The following is a 24,734-nucleotide window of genomic DNA, read 5'->3' as shown; positions in this document are numbered from 1 at the left end:
ATATCCAGTCTGAAATGCAAGTATACTGCAGTTAGATGCAGTCATGGTCGACCAGTTAATAAATAGAAATTCTTGGAGGCCAGAGGAAATATTACTCTTCCATTTATCTAATTAAAATGTTCTTCAGTTTGCTTGTTTGAGTTGTGCCTTATAAGTCGCAGCGAAAATTTTTCATTCCTGCTGCCACTCAGCGTTGGCTTTTAGATCGCTAAGAATAAAAGGGTAAAGTCTTATATCTTCTTGTCAACCAACCTACTAGCCAAATGCAATTGAAGTTACTGCAAAAGATTGGTGTATTAGTTAACAAACAGGGTATGCATGCATGAATTGATCAAGTAGCTAGTAAGATGAAATAAAAAAAAAACATGCAGGGCCTAAGCTACAACTTTTCTTTGCTCTTCCTCTCCATACACATACATATGTGGTCCTTAGGGATGATAAGATTACGCATGTTAGGTATCTCTTCAGATCCAGATTACCAGTAACCACCATGTGCCTTGTTGAGCATTAGGAAGCATTGTTACTTCTGAATCCTGATCATCATCGTACTACCCAACCAGTACTTGTACCACACACTGCAGGCCCCATCTCTTACATACATACATATCATCCTATCTTGTCACTAATTGCTTATCTAATTAACATGAAAGATATATACATACCTCAGTCACACTAGCTAGCACTGTATATTCAGAAAAGACCACAGCTAGCTACTGTATATTCAGAAGAGGCCACTCCTTATACATGAGCAGGTACGGTATCATATCTCACACATGCAACTTTGCTCGTTTATAACTTTTATCACCATGTTTTACGACAGCGATATGTCGGTTGATCGAGCTGGAAAAAATGCATAATTATATACGATCGATCGACCATACGTGCAGATCGGTTGCAAGATTAATTTTCGATGACAGGTAACTTTCAGATGTGTTGGTTTTTGTCCCATTCAGATTGAGATGCAGAACATGCATATGCATAAAACTGAACTCGATCCAAAGAGGCAAAGAGCAAGAGAAAAATCTAAGGGATGCAGTAATAGAAAAGCTAGATATGCTACTAGCTGCTGCTACTGCTGCTGGATGTGGATATTGGTAATGATCTTGTGCTCTTGAAACAGCAGCAGAGCTATGCACAGAAAATGACCTGTGAAAAGAACAGGCAATGCACCGAAAAAATGAACATGGAGACAAGATATATGGAGCCAACTGTGATTGATCCGCACGTACGAGAGATCGATCTTTGCATATCTGGGACATGAGGCAAATGCATGCATGTTCCCATGTTGTAATTTTTCACATGGAGCATATGCAACATGTGACAAACTAAGATATGCATCACGGTGATGGAACCGGATCCTCTAACGTAACTGTTGTGCAGTTGTGCTATTGATATATAAGCCATAGCAAGATGTGACCCATATGCAAGCGACTCAACTGCATCAATAGTTACGTCAGAGGATCCGGTTCCCAGGGTTATCCTCATATTTGAGCTTGCTAGTGGCTAGCATTGTCTAAAGGATGTGTCATGTACTGATCTGATCATAGTATTGTGCTTTTAATTAGGATAACATTTAACTTTTCAAGTATTGACCATTTATAAATAATCAAACGCTTAGCTTAAAACAACAAAAAATATTGTATGTGCGTAAATCTGTGCCATTAATTTTTTTAGATTTTATAAACTTGTCCTAAAATTTGACTTGAAAAATACTACCAATTATCATAAATTCATTAGATTTTATATACTTATTATAACATAAAATTGATCATTAAACTTTCAAAAAATCGACCAGATATTTTTGGAACAAATTGTTCAACCAAATATATTTTATCCCCAAAGTCAAATATATACTTGCGACTTGATCGAGTGGGTACAATTTTATATGTCATTTCTTTAAAAAGGACATAGAGATGAGAGGGAACTCTGACCTATCGGATATTCAGATGATCTAGCTGAACACTCTGCAACTAAAAAAAGTCCAAATCTGTTGGGTCAACTAGCTAGCTCAACAAACATTTCAAGAGAGAAACCCACACGCCATCTCCGACATGAAAAGAACAATGAACATGTCAATCGACTACTTGCAGAACAAACACATTAATACAGAAAACCGTGTATTCATGCATGAATGAATCCACCCATGGATCGCCATGCATATATCCATCCATCGATCGATCGCACCCCCATGGCGGATCAATGATTGAGCGGATCATCACGCGTTTGTTCGCGTTGGAAAATTCATGCAGCCCATCTTTTCGTTTCTGTTTATATTTATAAGTTAAAATTTAAATTTTTAATCTTAAATTTGGAGTAGATTTTATGGTTTAAAATCTTTTCGCTTCTGTTTATATTTATATTTAATCTTAAATTTTAATCTTTTCGCTTCTGTTTATATTTATATTTAATCTTAAATTTTCACGGTCGAAGCGCATCGTTCTGAACATGCAATGCACCTGCAAGTTGGTCGGCCTGCATCGCCGTACGTCGATCGATGGATCGACCTATCGAGCTCCCGGCCGCCCGACACGGCGCGTACGTAGCTTTTCGTTCGTCGCCGGCGACGACGACGAACGGCGGCGGCGAGCTGTTCCCCGACGCACGCATGCATGCATGAATTGGACGATCGATCATGCATAGCCAAGCCCCCCGTGACATGACGTGCATGGATGCCATTCGAGGTAGCTAGCGATATATCGTACGTGTAGGGCCGGCCGGCCGGCGACAGCGCGCCGGAGCCCGGCCGGCGGCGGGGCCCGCCGGCGCGCCGTGGAGGGCCGGGGGCGCAGTGCTGCATGGGGCTACGCGGCGTGTCCATGTCTAGAAGCTGTGGGCTCATCGTCAGGCCCCTTCCACAACAGCCAGGGCTCCACCCCCCCCCCCCCCAGCACCCTCTATCTCATCATTCATTCATGTATATCCCACTAATTTATTTCTCACATAGATGCCCCTCTCTGATTAAGGGGGCCATGTTTGTCGAGCGTCGTATTGGCTCGTTGTAACTTCTTCCAGAATCTCTAGCTCGCTATAGCGATTTAGGTTTTCGCTGTGGAGTTCAAGACTCGTTTTTAGATTTAGAGGTGCAGTGGCTCGAAAATGAACTGATGGCTAGAAGCTTGGTAACCCTAACTTCTTTGTATATATCCTCGCTAGATGAATATGTACTCATCAGGCAGCCACTGCCAGCTTGTTCTCAGAATCTTTAGCTCCCGTAAACAAGCCGACCTATTTGAGAGAGAGAGAGAACCTGGTCACGTGTTGTTCACATGCACATGGCTGCTAGTGTCTTACCTTGTTGTAGCATGGCACTTTCTTGCTCATCAATGGAATAATGGCCACTGCAAGAGCAAATGGATGGATGGACATATGGAATCAGAAGCTCTGAATAAGTGATTGTTGCAGGCCAGTCTGAAATGAGTTTATTTTGCACAATTTAACGCGCTGAAATTATGGTGATTAATCCTCCTTGGACCCTCTCTTGCGTCCTCATGAATGAATTGTCTCAAGATTTAATTCTGGATCAAGAGTGCACCGATATTGATGATTAGTTAGTGCTTTTGTTTGGTATATATAACGCGCTTAGGGTACTTCTCAAAGCATCTACGAATCATTTTCAGACATGTAAACCATTTCCATCTTAAGACCTGAATCCTTGTTAGACAATGTAGCATACATGTACTATTGTGTATATACTACTCCCTCCGTTTCGCAATGTAAGTCTTTCTAGCATTGCCTATATTTATATAGATGCTATTGAATCTAGACACATATATAAAGTATATGCATTCATCGATCAATGAATTTAGGCAAAGCCAGAAAGACTTACAATATGAAACGAAGGTAGTAGTTTTACAAGGTATTAACAAACTAATTGGACATCGTGTTACTTACCATATGTATTTTTCAAGAAATTTTACTATCCATATGAAGTTATCGACATATATACACTTTTTTCAGTATAATCATTAGCACATCTTGGTAACTGAGATACAAGGAGGCACCAAATCTTTAGTTGAGACCGACCATGACATGTCTATTACCAAATCTTTAGTTAGGATCAACCATGAATGATTTGTTTCAGTAAAGTCATGATTGGTTTATTCGTTCCTAATACATACCATGTCTTCCTCTCTTGATGAACAAAAATTGTCATGAACATTTCAAAAGAAATTTTACGGTCCTCAAGAGTTATCAAATTTAGAATAAAAATATAGTATCATATACTATATCTCTGTTCTAAAATATAAACATTTACGGTTCTTAAGATATGCTTATATTGTAGTGCAAAATTTAAATCCCAAAAATACCTTATTTTACAACCGTGTGATTACTGAAAGAGAGTAAAAATCATTCTTCAACTAATCTTCTTGTCAACTCTATAGTCTAGACACTATAGATAGACGTGCACTGGGTAGAGATATTAATGAATGATAGCAGCAGGTCATGTCTGAAACTTCACTTCATCTTTTTCATTGATTTGATCCCTCCAGTGTATATGTGTCCCTTAATAAGGCCAAGCTTCATCTTTCTGGCAGTGGCAAAGCCCATCTCCATCAATCATCTCACACAGATAACATTGTTCCCCTGGAAAGCTCAGTTCCATTGCCATTGGCCATCTGCACCTCCCAAAAGTCTCCCTCTCCCAAACAAGAGTTGCTGCTCATGCATAAATCCACTATACTCCATGTTGATATAGATACAGTGATGTACATACATCACTGCAGCTTCAATAACCAAAAGCTTTGCTAGCTGCTTTGATTTGAACACTGCTTGCATTGCCTGCATGCACTACTGCCATCACAGTTACCTGAATGGATCCAAATGCATTTATGTAAAGCTGTGAGGCACTCATTAGCCATCAACCTCCTCTCACCTTGAGACTAGTAGCTCTGGAGAGAGGTCAAGTCAGATGCAGCAATTTAATAAATGAGAGGAGCAGCTCCAGCAGCAGCATAGATGTGTGCCGATGCCTGTGGGCTGTGGCTCCTCTCTCTACCCAACTGAGGATGTTGCAAATTGGCAAATCATTGGACTGTGACCAGCTGATGTGACCATCTCCCCATCCATAGGATAGATGCTTTGCAATGACCCTAATGATGCAAACATGAAAGCCTGAAACCTGCTAGTAGTAGTACTAATCACCCCCCCCCCCCCTAATGATGCTATTTTGATGTTATGCTTGACAATGCCATTGCTTGATCAGGTCCCAGTGCATACACTGCCTCCCCACAACCTTTTCCATTGCACAGGGTCAACATCAAGACACTGAGATACTATATGGGAATCAATCCATCCCAGCTGCTGGTACCAGTAGCAGCTACTACCTCTAGCTGCAGTGCTGGCTTTCAATTCAGGACAGCTCCTGCATTTCAAGCAGGGATCGAGCCAGCATCCATCTTCACATCACTGCACACATCTCTCTCTACATTTCTCTCTGAATTGAAAGAACACCCATCCAGGTAGCAGCAAGCAAACAGGTCGAGCTATGTGCTTGTCTCTCTCTACAAAGTACACTGCATTTGGCACAAAGGAAGAAGCTAAGCTAGGGGTCTCAAATTAAAAAAAAATATAATGCAAGTTGGATGGATCAGTGACACTGTGAGAGTGCATAGTATAGTAGGCAGCAGGGAGGAATGGAGATATCTATCTACCGGCCGATCCGCCGATGGATCTCGCCGGAAGGCGTCTGTTTCGCGGTGGGGCTGGGCCTGCCTGCCGGAGACATGCCGGGTGGGGCCCCATCTGGAGAGGGCAGGGGCTTCTGTAGAGGCCCATCTACCCCTTGGCAGGGCAAAAAAAAAAAAAAAAAAATCATGCATGCATGCATGGGCTGAGGTCCAATCTGGGACCAGCATGTGGGCATCGGGATTCGCGCCCTGTCTCGCTTGTGCTATGACACGTGTTGATCTTAGGGTCGACGTGCAGGAACAATAACAAATACTCGTGTGTTGCTGCAGATAATAGAAAGACTTATATATGATTAGCTTGAACTGCGTACATGACATTGGTGTGATGTGTTGGTAATCCCCTCCTTACTCATCCCAAAACAAACCAATTTTTTATTTTTTATTTATAATGTTTGACTCTTCGTTTTATTAAAAAAGTTTACGATTAATATTTTTGTTTTTATTAGATGATAAATCATGAATAGTACTTTGCGTGTGACTAATTTTTTTTAATTTCTTAAATAATTTTCAAATAAGACAGATGGTCAATCGCTGGACACGGAAATCGAAATATTGATTTGTTTTGAGACATATGGAGTACTTATTATATATCTTTTTCTAACACCGTAGTGTTTTATTATTTTCCTTATACTTGTTATGACAATAAATTATTACCAATTTGAAAAAGTAATATGTGATTAAAAGTGATGTATACGTGTTCTTAGCAATTTTAAAAGTAAATACTATAAAATAAACTACGATAAAAATCTAAAATCAACTCTAATATTAAAATTAAAAATTCAATTTTTCTCTTACTCTTATAAGCTGTCGAAAAAAAAGATGGGATGATATATTGATTAAGCCTTGGTCTCAATGTTACAAACTTAGCATAATAGCCTATAGTATGTGCCCCTATATGTATTGGTGTAGACTCTTATGTCCTCGGGTGAGCTATAACGAAAAAAAAAAACAAATAACCAAGAGGAATCTGTGGTCCAACATCACTGAAGATGTCTTTTCCGAGGGGTATAGGATGTTTTCTAACGTCACCTTTTGTCCTTTTTATTCTGTTAAAAACTTATTAGTGAATAATTGCCTTATCACAGTGACGATCGACTGATAGTACTGTAGCCTCGTGTGAACCACTATAAGAATGAGCGGAAGGGGCGAAGCTAATTTTATACACTAATTTTATTTAATTTTTAGTATCATCTTAGTTACATAAACAATATAACAGTGGATTTCATCGAAAGTCATCGGGGTCGGCTGACCCCGATCAATACACTGTAGCACCGCTCCTAGGCAGAAATTTAAATTTTAAAGTTTTATTTAAAGTTAATTTGGATTTTGTTTTAATGTAGTTTATTTTATAATATTTGCTTTTACATTGCTAACCAGGAACACTTACACGAAAGTTTTGCTGCATATTAACCGTGTATTTTACCCCTTCTCTTTCATGGTATGGTGTTCTAGTTTGTTCTAAGTTAAACTTCAATAAATTGACCGTGTATTTTGATAATATATTCATTTGTGATTGTAGATGCTAACGTTGGTTTATTTTTTTTCCATGAATATTGTCAGAAGTAGAAAAAAGAATTTAACTTTTACTCCAACGGGGTAAAAAAAATATTTGTAACTTAGGATAAAATCTGATCAAACTTTTAAAGGTCCGACAAGCAATTCTGTGTCGAATAAATTTTACAAAATATAATAAGTTTATGATATTCCGATAGTACTTTTCCATTTAAATTTATGTACCATGTATCTTATATTTAAACTAAGCATTTAAGAAATTATCAACGATCAGAATTTGAAAATTTTATCTAAATCTTATACCGAACGATAAATATTTTTAATAAGAGATTGACGGTTACAATATTAAACGGGGAAAGAGGATACCCATTGGGATTGGAAGGCATGCATGCAGACGTGCGTATCAAGTGGAGGAGACGGCCCATACAGGAACCCGTGCCGTGAGAAGGCGGAACGGTAAGCAGCGAGACCATGCATGGAGCCGGCCCGGCCCTACCACACTGCAGATCGCTGCTGCTCTCCGGCGACCCGGCCGGCCCACTCTATGTACGTGCGTAGCTAGGGGCTAGGGCCATGGCCATCAATGGAATTGGAGCTAGCAGCATATATATATATATATTGCATATATGGCCTACGACGTACGTACGTACGTGCTACACGCTATATCTACGTGTGGTCCGGCCACCGTACGTGCAGAGATATTATCTACCTCTACCTGACCACCTCCATGATTCAGTCCCATTCATCGATCTATGTTTGGACGCTGATCTTATTTAAAATAACTTTTTATACAAATATGTAAAATTATTGGTCATATTTAAAGTTTATTTAGTAATAAATTAAATTATAAAATTATTATTATTATTATATAAAATTTTAAAGTATAAAACAGATGATTAAATGTAGAAGTAAAACATGCAACGACGGAAAGAGTATTAGTTACTCCTATTTCAGGAGGATATGGGCCACACTGGTCCCCGGGCGGGCCCCGCACGTACGTATATATCTCGATCAACCTACTGGTACGTACAGCTCTCTCGTCAGATGAGATGAGATGAGATGACTCATCACCACCAAATTGCCATATCTCTCCTTGCCTGTTCGTCCACTTAATTGTTCATCATTTTAATTGCTGTACGTACGTTTAATTTCAGACGGTACGGTAAACACAGTGCCCTGTCGTCTAGCTTCCTCTGCCTGATTGTTACACACTTATCGGTTCTAAAATAAGATTATTTTAAAATTTTTATATAATGTTTCACTATTTGCCTTAAAAAATGATTCATATTTTTATGTTATTAGATGATAGATAAAATATAAATAGTATTTTACACGTGATTAATTTTATAATTTTTAATAAAACAGACAGTCAACACAACAAAAAAATAAACTCTTTTCGAATATAGCGAGTATATATATACAATGCTAAAGAAAAGCCCATCAGTACTCCGCGGTTTTAAATTTTTAACAGTGTTGGTTTCAGATCGAATTGGCACAATATTTTATTTAGGGCGCAATCGGATGTTTGACCCGACAGCGTGATGCATGTACTAATAATTTTACACCATCAATATACCATGCTTGCCCGGATAAATTACAGCATCAATGTTAGTAATAAGTCATTAATAGCCGATCAGATTATTGACGAGATCACAGACTCCAGCACCTAGTTAATTAGCTCTCCCATTATATATGTACGCGCGTTTTGTTATAGATACTATGGATGATCACCTGGTGACAAAAATCAGAGAAATATTCTAGTACGTTGCAAAATCTTAGTTTCAATCGAAATGTGCGTACGCTCTCCGTTCTGAAATATAAGGATTTTAGGATTCAAATTTTATACTACAATATAATTTTTTTGTCATTCCAATGCCTCCAGAGTCAATTAAATACTTGGAACATGAATTTTATCAATTCAAAAATTTACAACTTGGCTAGCTCGGCCGGTTCAGTTTGTAATTTTCTTTTGCAAAAACATACATATTTGAAATACTAAACGTTGTCTAATTATAAAATAAATTATATATTCTGCCAAAGAAACTGCCAGACAGGGCCTAAGTCAATTATGAGCCGTCCGATTGGATATAAACGGAACAGATTGATGCAGGTGCAAAGCGTTATGGGCAGTTCTGCGAAGGAGACCCTGGTATTGAAGTCCACTTTCCAAAGTAACCCTGCATTGGATCGTAACCATTTCTTGCGATGCGATCCATATTTCAGTAGACAATGAACCACACGCATCGCTATCTCCATCGCGATTTCGTAATTACCCTTGCCATCTCCTTCTCCTTCTCCATCAGGATTTATCTCCTCTGATATCATATCCTTCGGATTCACTTCATGCTAAACAGGTTAAATTTTGGCTACTGGTGCAGACATTAGAATATTATTACAAGAAGATGAGCAAAAAGATCATTGTTGTTGCATGCATGCATGTTGTGCGATCACAGAGTTTCAGAACACAAGCCAGTACACAAATCAAAGACGAGCAGTACAGGGAGGATCTGCATTCTGATCAGATTCAGGAGGCATGCAGTATTATTTGACACTGTCCAACTGATCACACCAAATCTTTTCTGCAGCTCAGAAATCTATTGATAACATCAGTACATCACCACGAGCGCATGGGCATGGCTCCAGTAGTGGCGTCTAGCTCTGTCAGCGTCGATCTCTCGATCACATTCTCACTTCCGTCTTAATTTTGCTGCAAGAATTGAGACACAGTGACATGCACAGCGTCGTCTCAGGTTTGCCGAAACTGTTTCTTTCACCTCCAATGTTTTCTGTCAGGCAATTCTTCTGATCAGCTAAGGTACGATCAGTACCAGACGAACACCATCATCATCAGCATCGATCATCATGGACTCAACTGTTATCCTTCTCTGAATCCAGATGACGAAATGCCACTGCAGATCATTGTTTTTTTTTTCTCTCTGTCAGAATACTATACAAGCTGATCGATTCAGTTACTGGCAATAGCTTTGTGATCAAAACATACAAATCTAGGCTGAGGCTGTGAGAGATCATCATATCTGGCATGGCATCTGGATTATGAATTTATGATCAATCCGGGGCCGGGGCCCTATCTCGTGGTTGGATGGATGCTTGTCCTTAAACAGTAAGTTTATGAACTACTAGGATGGTCCTTGAACAGCAATGAGGACTGAGGACATGGCTGCTGCTCAGCCATGACTTCAGTGAACAGAAGTCGGTGCCGGATTGCCGGTCGTCTGCATGCATGCAGATGCAGCCTCTGCACTGGATCAGTCTCGTATGTGTAATCCAGAGGGGCCAATAAGATCGATGAGCTCGTTCAGTCAGTCCTGCGGTTCGATGCTGAAAAGTCATTCAGATTGTCTTGCAGTTTGATGCTGAAGAAAATGTTAGGATGAACTCATTCAGTTAGTTTGATGCTCAAGGGAAAAAGGAAGAAAATGTAAGTAAGATTATATAACCCATCCAGTTTGTTTGATGCTAACGAGTAAAAGGAACTCATTCAGTTAGTGTGAATGAATCTGAAGAAGAAAAAAAATTAGGAGTTTAAATCTGAAGAAGAAAAATTTACAATAAAACTATAAAAGGTGTTTGAATGGAATCTGAAGAAGAAAACAGGTGTTAATGTGAATGAATCTGAAGAAGACAAAAAAAAAATCAAAATCAAAGGTGTTTGAAATGAATGTGAAGAACAAGATTAAAATATACAATAAAAGGTGTTTGAATCTGAAGGGAAAAAATCCAAAAAAATTTGGCTTCGCCCGGGTTCGAACCGGAGACCTTCAGTGTGTTAGACTGACGTGATAACCAACTACACCACGAAACCTTCTCGCCTTGTGATTCTCTCCAATAATTGTGATATTATGTAAATCTCTGCAAAGCCTGCGTAGTTTGCAACGTTCTTCAACTCCTGACAGTAGAACAGAATCTCACTTTCACCCGTTGCTGCAGAGGAAAAGAAAAACGAACAGATTCTTCAGCTTCAGAGTTCATGATTCATCAGGCCGGCAATATATCCGGCATTCTTCCAGAAAACCCAAACCTGACCACTCTCTCAAGTCTCAACCGTATCTACTAGGTGATCTTTTTCCATTTTTTTTTCCTGTAATTAAGACATGAACAATGCCTGATTTAATTTCATCATCAAACAGACAAAGGCTAGTCTGAGTCTGAGCCTGAGCCTGAGCCGTGTCCGGTCCCCGGCTGCATGCCTGCATTATAGTATTTTGTCCTTGCTGTGCGTGTAAGCTAGTAGGATTAGACTGGTCCTTGAACAGCTATGGACTGACAGGGAAAACTAACTCGGCTTTCATCTCCTGCTTGGTACAGGGTACTGTACCTGGACAGTGGACAGAGGCAATGCTGCTTGATTAATTAATCACAAGCAGTGTCTATAGTTAGCTTTAATCATGTGTACTGGTTCATGTGTGCAATCTTCTCTCGAGTTTTCTTCATCCTGAACCATAGGAAGGTAGTGGCTGGACAGAAGAAGACGACAGTGCGAATTGCCAATGACCTTTGTGCACGGCAAGAACCAAGATCGTTGAAGGAAATTAAACTATATGCTTTTATATTTAACATGGTTATGGATGGTAGAAGTTATATTTAATGTCTTTATCATATAATATAATTATATATATATACAACTGAAGAAAACTATTAGCGATGTATTAGTACACATAAAAACTCTCCAATCTAAATTAAATTAAGACAAAGAAGTAATTTTTTATTCATTATAAGCTACTACAGTGGCGCCCTGCTAAGTCGAATTATGCCTGCTATGCTTAAGTTAAATAGTGACAGGCAAGTTCCAACTCGCTACTGTTATCTTGCAGAGGTAGGTGGCGGTAGGGGCCGTTACAACAATTGCGTCCACCATGAAAGCTATTTAGTGCCTTGATGGCAGATTGAGATGGGTCGGTATAATACTTCCCCCATCTTAAAATATGAGTACTTTCAGAACTTTTTTTTTATGGAGATTAAAAAGATAGGTGAAATTAAACATAGGAGAGTTCAGGGTTGGGATTGGTTGAGACATAAATAAGTAGCAAATTAAGACATGAGATGATTGTGATTTATTAGGATAAGAAAGCAGGTGGACTTGTAATTTTAGGACAAATCTTGGATGCTGGAATTGCTATATCTGTCACCGGGAGTATTGGGCTACATTCTTTTGTTGCTACATCATGCATGGTGCAAGATGAAGCATTATCTCATTTTTAAGCTAACTATTTAACATTTTAAATGATGTATTAGGCTGCATTCTTTTGGTTGCTATAAGATGTAGGATGAAAGATTTATACGATTTTTAACTATTTAACAGTATAAATGATAAAGTTAAAAATGTATTTTAGAAATACGAAATATAAACTTTTGTGTAGTATTTTTTTTTGTAAAAATCATACCAAGAGTGTGGGAAACATGTGCACAGAAGCGGAAAAAAAACTGCTCTCTCCATTTTATATTATAAGACTTTATAGTCATGCTTAGATTAATCTATTAATCAATATATATATTATTTATATAATAGCATCTATATAAATCTAGATAATACTATAAAGTATATATTATAAATCTAACAAAAATCCACCGGAAGAACATAACCTAAATAGTGGCCATGGGTCTAAGTGCCAAAGTGATGCTCAACTAGTAGCTCAAACAGCAAACGGCAAGAAACATATTTGATCATCGAAAAAAAAATCATATTTGCATCAAAGATACATTTTTTTTAAGACAGCAAATGGGAGGAAACAAATTTGAATCCTTGCCCAAAAAGAAATGATTTGAAAAAAAAGTTAAAAATTTGGCTTCGCCCGGGTTCGAACCGGAGACCTTCAGTGTGTTAGACTGACGTGATAACCAACTACACCACGAAACCATCTTGTTTGCATCATACATACTGATTTATTTAAAAAAAAAATTATGAAGCTGCACCACAGGATAAACCTTGTTCTTATTATTTTTATCTTTACATGAAAACACTATACAAACTTAGCAATAACAGCAAGTCCTGGAGAAAGAAAACCTCTGGGACCGGCCAGAATACTCAAGCAATAGCTTTTTTATTTGAGTTCCTGAGATTATGTGCACACACTCAGGACATACTGTTGTTATGCAGTAGGCAGCAGTAACTATATATTCTACGGATTTCTGGAAAAAAAATCAAATACACAGATGTTCCAACAATAATTCTAGAAACAATATCTTCTGATCATATATTCATATGTACTACTGGAACGTAATTCTTCTCCTTAGAAACAGCACTCCTCCAGCAGGCAACAGCAGCAAAGAGCAGCCAAACTGCAAACGGCACAGGGAGAAGAAAGATGAGCAAATTATGAATTGGGGCCTAATATCATGAAGGTACCAACAAGGCAACAAATGAGGACAACAACCTCATAACAGTGTGATCCAAGTAATGAATAGTTATATCATGTCTGATTTACAATGTTCTTATTAGTTTTCAAAAAGAAAACAAATATGTGTAAGTGTATTTCAGAACCTTAAAGTCTTGTCTGTGCAACAAACCACTTTTACACAGACTCCTCTTATTAGGTTTCGGTGCTAGTGCAGTACAAGAGTGTGTATTCACAACTAGAATGATTAATCAAATTCATAATTTACTCTCAAGCTCTCCATGTCGACATATACTGAAACTATTGGCGATAACTTAGCTGAATGGTCATCTACAACTACAGGATATGTGGCTACTTTCTTGCTGTGATTTTATATTTCTTAAAAAATTGAATCTTTTCAACTTATAGCTAAGAGTATCTTACATCATGGAAAATCCATGATATTTTGGTTGATGGATTATATCACTTCATGTACATACGTGGAAGCTCTTGTTATTGACACTATAAGTTGAGTTTACTATGTATATTACAAGATTTTGTAGTGGAGTATAACACACGGCAAAACCGTTATAGGGAATACGATCCTCTGCTCTGCCTAGCATACACAGTTAAAGCTTACTTCAGAGTTAAGACCAAATCAAACATTGTCTGCTTCACTCCTCACAAATTCTCTATCCAGTTCATGAAAATCTGAAACAGTATCAGTATCATTTCCTACTTCATTATATTTTGGGGCACTTCTCTTCCATTAATGAAACCAGGATTGAGGAGTACACCCTCCTAACTCCAAAAGGGCCTCTATTATAAGCAATGATCATCAGAATGAACCACTCTAAAAAGACCTCTACTACCTTAAGCAATGATCATCTAGAATGAGCCACTCTAAAAAGACCTCTACTACCTTAAGCAATGAATCATCGAGAATGAACAGGAAAAATCATCTCATAATCTGGATGCAAGCATACAAGATTTTTTTTGAAAAAAAAATACTAACAGCCCCTAAATCCTCATAGAAAGCAGACAATTCAATTTAGCAGTTTGTACAACACATGTGCAAACACCCAAAATCATCTTTTACCATCCTTGTAGGAATCCAACTCCAGAACCCTCATCACCACAGTGGTGATGGCAATGTTCATAAGGCGGCGGCGGCGGCGGCGGGTAGTAAGGTTGCTGGCCATGATTGAAGTAGCCCTGGTACCCTGGTGGAGGCTGGTGAGGTGGTGGGTAAGGCCCCTGTGGTGGAGCCGATGGTGGAGGGTACACACCATGGGAGGGTGGATAGCCCTGGGGAGGCTACACAGCACCGGATGGAGGTGGGTATGGGTATGGCCGAGATTGCGAATACCCTGCAATTTCACAAGAAATACATCAGATCAGGCATCAATTTGATGTTTTTATATGGATTCACACCTCTGCACATTGCAAATCAGAGAAAATTTCCCCCTAAATTTCATGAACACGGACGAACTGCTGGATATGGTAGAAGACATCTTCCTGAAACCTTAGGCAAATGAGCTTATCGAGACAAGAACACAAGAACAGACTAAAAGATTCCTGGAGCAAACTAATCTAATTTCTAGGACCATCAAAAGTGTGTACCCATCTCCAAGAACAGAACATGAACAGAAGTTAGGTTTCAATCTTGAGAAAAAGTTTACATCTTGCGGAATAAGAACACTACTAGATTGCTAAAAAGTACTCCACTAGCAAGGATTGAGAGAATCTCGAGAAGAAGAGATTATTCAGATCTTGCCTGGTGGAGGAGGGTAGGGTTCGTCGGGAGGAACTCCCTGGTAACTCATTACTCCCCTTCTCCTTCTCCTTCTCCTTCTCCTTCCTTGCTTGCTCGATTGCTTCTCTTTGCCTACTGCTGCTGATCTTTTCCTTCTCTGATTGAGATATTTGTGCTGTTCACGGAGCGACTTTGATCTAGAATTTAATTCATGCTGTTTATAGAAGTAAGGAGTATTTACATGTTCCTTGGTAATTAAAAAAAAGAACTTCCAGATAAGTGTTTTATTAATTATTATCATATGAAAAAGAAAAATAAAAGAAAAGGAGCAGTTTACACGCAGCATTTATGATTTCAAAACACCAAAAAGATAATCACACAGTTTTGAATTCTTTTTTTTTACTGAATCAGCTATCCTTCCTCTAGCGATTTTCCTTTTTGGAAATTTTTTTAGAAGTTCCCTCTCCAAGTTCAAACGAGTAACATTATTAACTATATGACAGCAAAAATAAACATCTCGGTAACTATGTCAACCACCGCATTAGCGAATTTAGTGGGCTGCCTAAATTACCTCAGAGTCTCTACCCCTCACGGGCTGGAAGCCCATTAACACAGTTTTTAGGCCCATTCAGAAGATATGTACAGGCTCATCAGTTCAAACTCTAAGCTTCTCTCCCTCTCAAAGGATCAGAGTATAAATCAATTCAAATTAAAATTCCAAATACAGCTCAAATTTACATGCAGAGAAGATCAGAGCTAATTCACTTTTAGATGAGATTCAGCCCCATTGTTTCGTTTATACTTAGTATAAGCAAAACAACTTATTATCAATTAAAAATAATGTGTACGTAAAACTTTTTTATTCATGTTCTTAGCAATCCAAAAATAAATATCGTAAAATAAACTACGATAAAACACACCGAATTTAACTATAGGAAGTTTTAAATTTTGACGTATGCTTATAATATTCAGATATTAATGATATGGTGAATATTCTTGATAGGGTCATGGTTGTTCTATAAATTAAAAGTGAGGTCTTTTTGCATCGAAAACATCAAACATTATTCGATGGTACCAACACATATGGCCTTGTGTACTTCATGTATGTGTAGCATATTGCTAGTACAGTTGATGTGTACTACTAAAAGGAGAACTTGTACTGCATATGCATGATAGAATCAAAGTCAAAAGCATATGTATCTTGTTGCTGTGTGCCGTAAGGCATGCAGAGGCCAGAAATTTAATCCATTTTCATTGTCTAAAAAGTTATACATCTTATGAAGAAGATGTAATGTCAGTCAGTGTCATGTATTTGATGTGCTACTGATGTTCTAAAAAACTTAAATCATCCCTACACACTTTCAAGATACATACCATGCATGCATGCAGGTCTAACTGTCTGGAACAAGTAATTAGCTTGCCCTAAGCATAAATTACAGTACTAATTAAGAGATAAGAGATGCAATTAAGCCTAGCATGAGCAATAGGAACCACTCAGGCTAGCCAAGGAGACTGCCCATGAACCAGCCTAAAGGATCATCAAATCTATAATCCTTCAGAGAGGACACAGGCAAGTCATCCTTGGCTATCAGAGATAAGGTCCTTACTGCCATCCATGTAAGGCTGCTTCCCTTGTTTGCTTAATCACTGCTTCTTAAGATCTTAGCTAGCTAGCTGCCTACCTTAATTATGCATGGTCTGTGCATTGCATAGCTGCTTCCATTCAACATCTATTTATATATACCTTGTAAAGAACAGTATCTAATACTTTGGTGTATGTGGGGCCTCTCCAGAATATCTTATCATTACAAACTTCTAGCTAGCAGCATATTGATATGTTCCAACTTTTATGCATGTCAAACCTGTATATGGCTTTGCTCAAGACACGAGTAGATGTCAAGAAATGATGAGCACACCATATTCTGATGGAAACATGTATGTGTAGAACTTTTTATATATACATGAGGGAAATAAAAGATTTCCTTGGATTTTTGTGAAGAAATGGGAACAATTTGACCCCAGGAAAGGGATATATTTTGATGGATCTGATTCTGATGAAATCCATGCTAAAAGCTAGCTAGATTGAATGCATGATCGACAACTCAATGAGTAAGGACAAGAAATTGGATTTACTTTTGATCTGCTCTACCTAGTAGTTTTCAGGCAAACAAGTTGACAAATCATGATGCCAATTATTCAATATACAAAGCTAAATATTCTTCAAAAATATACCTTATTGATACATGCCCTTGCTGGAGAAGTTTCTTTTTTTAAAAAAAAAACACACGTCCTTGGGAGTTTTTTTGAATCTATTTGTTACTTGGTATATATATAATAACCCCTCCAGTTTCATAATTTCTGTTGTTTTAGATAAGTTTGAGGTCAAACTATTGACAACTTCCAAAATATTTAGTTTCAAGGTGTATAGATTAGTCTTAAAATATACTTCAATAAAGTTAAATATTATAATAGAGAATCATAATAATGTGTTTTGGGGATCGTATCGTTGTAAAATATGTTAGAAATTATTAAACTGGAGGGAGTATGATTATATAGTGAACATGTTTTCTAAGATAGTTATATGCTACATATCTATTTATGATATGGTGGTAACATATTTTTTGCAATGAAAAGTCTACTTAATCCCGGAGTTGGTCCACTTACACCCTAAAGTATGAAAATAGGTATATTAACATGTAGTATTCAAACTAGTTCAAATAACTCAGATCCCTAGGGTGGTTTTGGTCATGTGAGCGATGATATGGCACCGATATTTCTTATGTGGTAGGTGGCATTGCTTATATGACACACACTGTTCCATTTGGCATAAGATCCAAGCTATGCATTCTTGTCATTGATTGACAAACCCAAGAACTACATATTAGTATTATTGTGCCTATTTTTTTAAGTCATTACGTTTATTAAAATAAAACTAAAATATTACGTAATACACTCCATTGTCATGTCACTATGCATGACACTATCCACATCATAGTCCATATGTCCCAAAGCACGCACGTGTAAAGTCACTCAAAATATTTATTTAAACAAGTTTGAATACTTTACGTGTAGAATACCATTGTTTCATACTTCATAGATTAAATGGACCAACTCTAATACTTTAGGGGGTAAACTAGATTTTTTTCCTTTTGGTAATAAGCTTGGATTCATTGCAATCGAGGGCAGATTTAACATGGGGACGACGGAGGCTCAAGCCCCCGCGTGCTACCCCGTTAAAGCTATTAGAGACCCCACAAAGACCCCCTAAAATTTTATGACAAAGATCAATATAAGGAGGGTTAAAACTCTATCTAACTTATTCATACCCCCTAATCTCGCTGGCTAGATCCGCCATCGATCGCAATTATGTACCTACTGGAACATATTGGATCGGTTGCTGCCCATTGCAATAAGCACCATGCTAATAGGCTTTGAACGTGGGAAAGTGCGATATTGCAACGATTTCGCAGTACTGCTATTATGCGATATCCAAAAAATGTTGCAATTAATATGTATTGCAACGACTTTTGTCACATGGCAATAGTCTAGTTTTAATCCATATATTCCATTAACATCCAAGAACAGATCGAAACTTGCATATCTCCAAGTTAGAGCAGTTTGATTTGTTCAGAACGTAGAACATGCATGCACAAGATGATGTGGGCAGCCTTATTCTATGGATGCTAGTGCTCCCTAGCTGTTCGTTGAGATATGATCGATGCTTTCTGAAATATGCACTTTCAGGCAAAAGATTTGCCTAATGTATTAATTAATTATATGGCCAACTTTTAATTTATACAAAGTATAACATGGAAAAGAATTGAAGAGAAAACATCAAAACCCAGTAAAATTAGTCTCACAAAGCTAACTTAATTGTGTTCTTTCTTCTAGGTCTGCATTAATTCATTTTCACTAGTCACAACGCGATCCATCCATGGATATCTCGACCTGCAGCTAGCTAGATTTTACGTACGTTAATTTTTCTGCATGTTATTATATACTATGATCATGAAGGAAGATGATTTCAGATTTTTCTTCGATCTTCAGTTTCATATTACTCTGCTAATATGAATTATGCATCACCAATATACACAAATCAGCTGAGAATTGATGGACGATCGATGTTTATGTAAGAAAAGAGAATATATTACTCCATATTGAAATGAGATTTTCATTACATCAAGCTCTGGTCAGGACCTTGCATGTTTACTGGGAGAGCTTGGTCAGAACTCAGACTATCTCAGTGTAATCATGATCACTACTACTACTAAATAGTTTTACACAGAGATTACTGCAGAGTGGGACAGTGTAGTACACAGTACATATATATCATTCCAATCTGACGTAAAAAAAAAAGTCCTGTCGATCAACTTCTGCAAGAGCAATGCATGGGTGATCACTGAGATCAGATCGGCCTGAGAACATATATAATTACCCTGAAAATTGAACAACGTTTGTTCCAAGCAATAACAATAAGAATAATCAAAACAGTTTGTTCTACACGTGTAGTACGTTTGCTTAATAAGCAGATCTATCTTCTCTTGCAGAAACCAAATAAGAAAGACTACAAATATATGTGCCTATCTGATAAAATATGATCGACAATGAACAGTTATTAGCTAACTAACTAAGATGAAATTATATACAGTAATATGCATGGATACATATATAGTGTGTTAAGATAGATGTAATTAATTAGCTAGCTTGAATACATTATACATATGCATAGCCAGAGAGAGACTGATGCCTAGCATGGATGATAAGAGGCAGCCGGGCTAGCCAAGGAGACTGCCTGTACTAATTATATCATATATGTGATCAGCTGCAATCAAGAATCATAGACTGATCAGGCACATATATATATATATATGTATGCATGTATATGTATATATATATATATATATATACACACACACAGGCAAGTCATCCTTGGCTACCAGAACTCACTCTCATCACCATGTAAGGCACCTATCTCTAAATCCATCTTCAATTGCTCTCCTTAATTAACCTTACTGCTGATGTTAATTTGCACAAGGCACTTAGTTAGGGCACTTAGCAAATGGCTTATTTTATGTGTCTTGAAGTTGCAGTGTGCATGTGTGAAGGTCCATGACCATGGCCACCTATTTATAGCTCTTTCAGGTGGCTACGATTTCTACAAAGCAGTTTGCAGGACATGAGGCTGATTTCTGCTAGCCCTAGCACATCTATCTTTTCATGCTTTGAGTGCCTACAATTAAGCAGCAGGAATATGTTCTTCTCATGATTGGCGTCTCGCTTTTTGGCGTTGCTGGTTTCAGAGCTGCGAATCTAATCTCACTATACTTTTATTTATCGTCATTTAGCTTATACTGCATTCGGTTTTTAATAGATGATGCTGTTAACTTTTGGATATCTGTTGAATTATTCATCTTATTTAAAAAATAAAAATAGGTAAAAATGTAAGTCGTGCTTCAAGTATCTTCAATGGTAAACTAAATCACAATAAAATAAACCATAATTACATATATTTTTAAATAAGACGTATGATCAAATATATATTAAAAATTCAACGATATCATCTATTGAAAACCAAAGAAAGTATATGGGTAGCAACAACGATATGATTCATAGAAAGAGGTTGACATGCACATTGACCTTTGTCTGTATTTATCTAGATACATATATTTCATCTATCTCATATATAATGATATGCTATTTATTTTTTAAAAAAAGAAATGAGTAAAAGGAAGAGTTGTGTGATATAAAATGTGATAGTTGGGATGAATAAAATAGTACGAAATTTGATACGCAAGGAATAAAATATTATCTTAGGATATATATTGACACAAATTATATAGAAGGTGTAGGACCAAATAACATTGATCATAGGGGTGAGGGAGGATCAATGAACCCATATGGACTCATAAACCCATAATACATAATAAATTGAACTACTGACTTACATGTCAATCCAATTCCACAATCATCCATCGATAATTTCCATGTGACTAATTAAGCTAGAGCCTGACTATTAAGTGATATATCCCGACCGACTCTGATCTTGGAAACCCAGTCTTGGTCCCTCGACACTCACCATAATCACCTACTAGCTTCTCCTACACATCAAAGATAAATAAAACATATTTTGGAAACAAGTTCTTCTAAACTTAATCTATATTAGGCCCAAGAAGACGTTTTTGCTAATTATTCGTCACGCATATAACACATAATCTAATGAAGGGCAAAACCAATATATTACACTTAGAGGGAGTGGCAAATTAATCGTGCGATCTTCATGTTAGTTACATGACATTTTAGTTGTCAGCGACATTTTAGTTTGTCTGACATATATCTATCAGATTTTGCTAGCTAGCATATACTGATTAAAGATTCATTTTTTAATGGAATTTTTTTAAAGAATTATTGGAAGCAATAATTTATATCTATGCCTAGTGAAAGGCTAATTGAGGCATAACTATGTATTCCATTTTTTGAAACAAAAATCTATATGTACAATAAAATGTTTTTGCATTTTGAGTGGATAGCATCACAAATTAATTGCCAATCTTGTTCTCTGCCTTCTTAAATCCATAGTCAACTATCTTCTCTAACAAAAAAAATGTAATTTTTTTTGCGTGCATATATATTGCCGGCCAAAAGCCACATACATTATAGATTTGGCAGTGTTCGATGCTGGAATGGAATAGTTCCTGCTTATCCTGCTATAAAGGCAACAATGCTAGCTGACCTTGAGAAAGTGAGATCAGATCGTAGTATGGGCATATATTATATTGCATGTCGATTGATATGATGCATGGTATATTTAGAGCAAGACTAATAATATTGCTAACAAGCCGGCTATAAGATTTTTCATAGCCTTCTTTTAGCCCATCCATATACTAGTTAGCTCTTCATTATTAATATAGGGCCCACATGTCACTTTCATAGAGTTTTTTGGTTCCTGTGCCCAAACTGGCTACAAGCTAACAGCCTGCTTACACTTTCTCCCATCCTCTCTCTCCTCCACATAAGCATATAACCAGCTTATAGCCTGCTATTATACTTGCTCTTATGAGATGGATGCATGGCAGTTGGAAAGCTACATAGCTACACTGACATCTGGATCCTCATATACCTCTTGGGATTGTAAGAATTTTAATTTCAGAAAGGAATTTATAATATTTATATATATTGCACTCTAAGTAGCTAGAAGTTAGCAAAAAGTAAAGTAACTAAAGTTTTTATTTTCTAGAATGATATGTATATATTTCGTTCCATGAAGTTGTCTTCATTCCATGAAATTGTTAGTCAACTGTTTTATACAGAAGTAAGTCAAATCACTCGCAAACATAACTGAAAAAAAAACATCCTTCTAGAGACATTTGTTGTTTGGAGACCCTTTAAAGGGTCATCAGAAGTTTTGGTGTCTCAAGAAAGAACATCAAAAGGGTCAAAAGATGTACTCCTCCATTCAAAAATATAAATATTTCTCTATATTTTTTAAAATGTATCTAGATAAATATTTCAAAAAACATGTATAAATGATTTATATATATATATATATATATGTATGTATATATATGTGTGTGCGCGCGCGCTCAATTTAATTTTCTTTTTGCTTGATATATATGATTCAATCCACTCGATTGTGATCACAGTTGTTAGAGAAAAAAAATGTTCCCTGGTCAATTGATGAACACAACTTACAAACTTTCATCGCGTCGTATCGTGGTCTCCAATGAGCAAACTCTTCTCTGAAAATGGTTGCAGATTAGTCCTCTCTCTCTCTCTCTCTCACGTGAACACACAGACAAACATCTGTTCGAATACCATTAGACTAGTCATTGTAAGGTTATTTATTAGGATGATTTGGAAATAATAATATAGATATTATAGCTTGGTTTACAAATCGAACAACGATTAAATTTAATATGATATCCAACTATGACATATCTCTCAGATACTGTTTCATATTTTCAGAACATTAATTATTATATGCATTATCATTTTTCATGTAGATTTTAAAAAAGAAACCATCCAAACACCATAATATCCATTTTTTTTCGGTGACAGACAAGATTATGATAGTCCATTGTTTTTTATCTGCCAAAACAGAGGCTATATGTATGCGCAAGCTTGCTCAAACAACTAATACACACACTGAGGATTTCGAAAGTATTTTTTTTCTAATCAGGTGTAATAATATATATAGTGTTATGTCCATGGGGAGGCCAATAGCTAGTTATATTCATATTGAATTGATTCATGCATGTTTTTACCGAATTCAATTTATACCACATGGATCATGATATACCATGATACACACATCACTTGGCAATGCAACGATGCAGGTTACATAGGTAACAATTTACAAGTGGACCATATATATTTCTAAAAAAAAGTTTAGATTTTTTAATATTACATGAAGGAAAAAAGTGAAAGTGTACATCAATACAAAGTGTGTGTTCCTTTGACATAAAGTGAGAATAAAAATACTATTACAAGCAATGTGTTATTACAATAGCATACTCTTTTGATGTTAGAAGAAGTTGGGCTACAAATATGAACACATTATTTCAGAAGTTGGGATATCCCCAAGTGAACTCAGGCTACCTCTCTTGCCATCTGATCCACTGATACAAAATAAGGTCTTCTGGTCATCCTTGCACACTGTGTAACTGAATTAATCTTTTGATGTACTTGAGCTGATCCCCTCCTCAGGAACAAAATAAATTAAAGGGAAAAAAAAAGAAAAGAGTTATACACTAGGTCCTGGATTATTCATAATTAAGAGAAGCATTTATCAGAGTAGTACATGATCGCGACCGACATGCATATTACCCTTTTTTATATATGTTGATCATTTGGTCACCATGTGCCTCTAATGGAATTAATTAACATAGTAAGCTCCACATATTTTCCAACCCTCCACTAAATCTAGATAGAACATAACTAGGTCAGGAGGTCAAACCTGGGTCTACAGGGTGAAAGCCACCAAACCTTGCCAATGGAGCTTGACACGGTTCTCCCATGTGCCTTAACTAGCTGCAGTATGCTGAATTGGTTCTTCATAGCAGACATTGATAAAGCTGAAGAGAGAGATGCAAGCCTAGCATGAGTGACAAGAATCACTCAGACTAGCCAAGGAGACTGCCCATGAAACCAGATGAAAGGTTCATTTCTGAATGAACCCTTACACCAGGACACAGGCAAGTCATCCTTGGCTACCAGAGCTTAACCCTTGTCTCCATGTAAACCTTGCTCTCTAGCTTGTTAATTAGTTTCTCTCTACTATCACACTCTTCAGGATCATGGATCACTATGTACCTTAATTTGATATTGTGCCTGTTTGCAATGCATGCTTCCATCCACCAGGACCTATTTATAGTGCCTTGGAAAGCTAATCTCATGGTGACCTAATTTTCTTCTAAAGTTCCATATATAATATATCAAGAATATCCCTCA

General features: G+C 37.1%; 1 protein-coding gene and 2 non-coding genes across 3 annotated transcripts; all 3 read right to left on the bottom strand.

Moving 5' to 3' along the window:
• Positions 1-10,948: 10,948 nt before the first annotated feature.
• TRNAV-AAC lies at positions 10,949-11,022 on the bottom strand. Its single transcript has one exon. It is a non-coding gene; the product is annotated as a tRNA-Val (tRNA).
• Positions 11,023-13,000: 1,978 nt separating this feature from the next.
• TRNAV-AAC lies at positions 13,001-13,074 on the bottom strand. Its single transcript has one exon. It is a non-coding gene; the product is annotated as a tRNA-Val (tRNA).
• Positions 13,075-13,239: 165 nt separating this feature from the next.
• LOC107304766 (cysteine-rich and transmembrane domain-containing protein WIH2) lies at positions 13,240-15,515 on the bottom strand. The gene is given in 3 exon segments (XM_015840307.2): positions 13,240-13,496; positions 14,631-14,901; positions 15,309-15,515. Coding segments are annotated over 3 exon segments (369 nt in total). The 5' UTR covers positions 15,358-15,515; the 3' UTR covers positions 13,240-13,447.
• Positions 15,516-24,734: the final 9,219 nt, after the last annotated feature.

The sequence above is a fragment of the Oryza brachyantha genome, chromosome 8, assembly GCF_000231095.2.
Source record: "Oryza brachyantha chromosome 8, ObraRS2, whole genome shotgun sequence".
NCBI classification, from domain to species: domain Eukaryota; kingdom Viridiplantae; phylum Streptophyta; class Magnoliopsida; order Poales; family Poaceae; genus Oryza; species Oryza brachyantha.
This window is presented reverse-complemented; position numbering and strand designations above follow the sequence as displayed.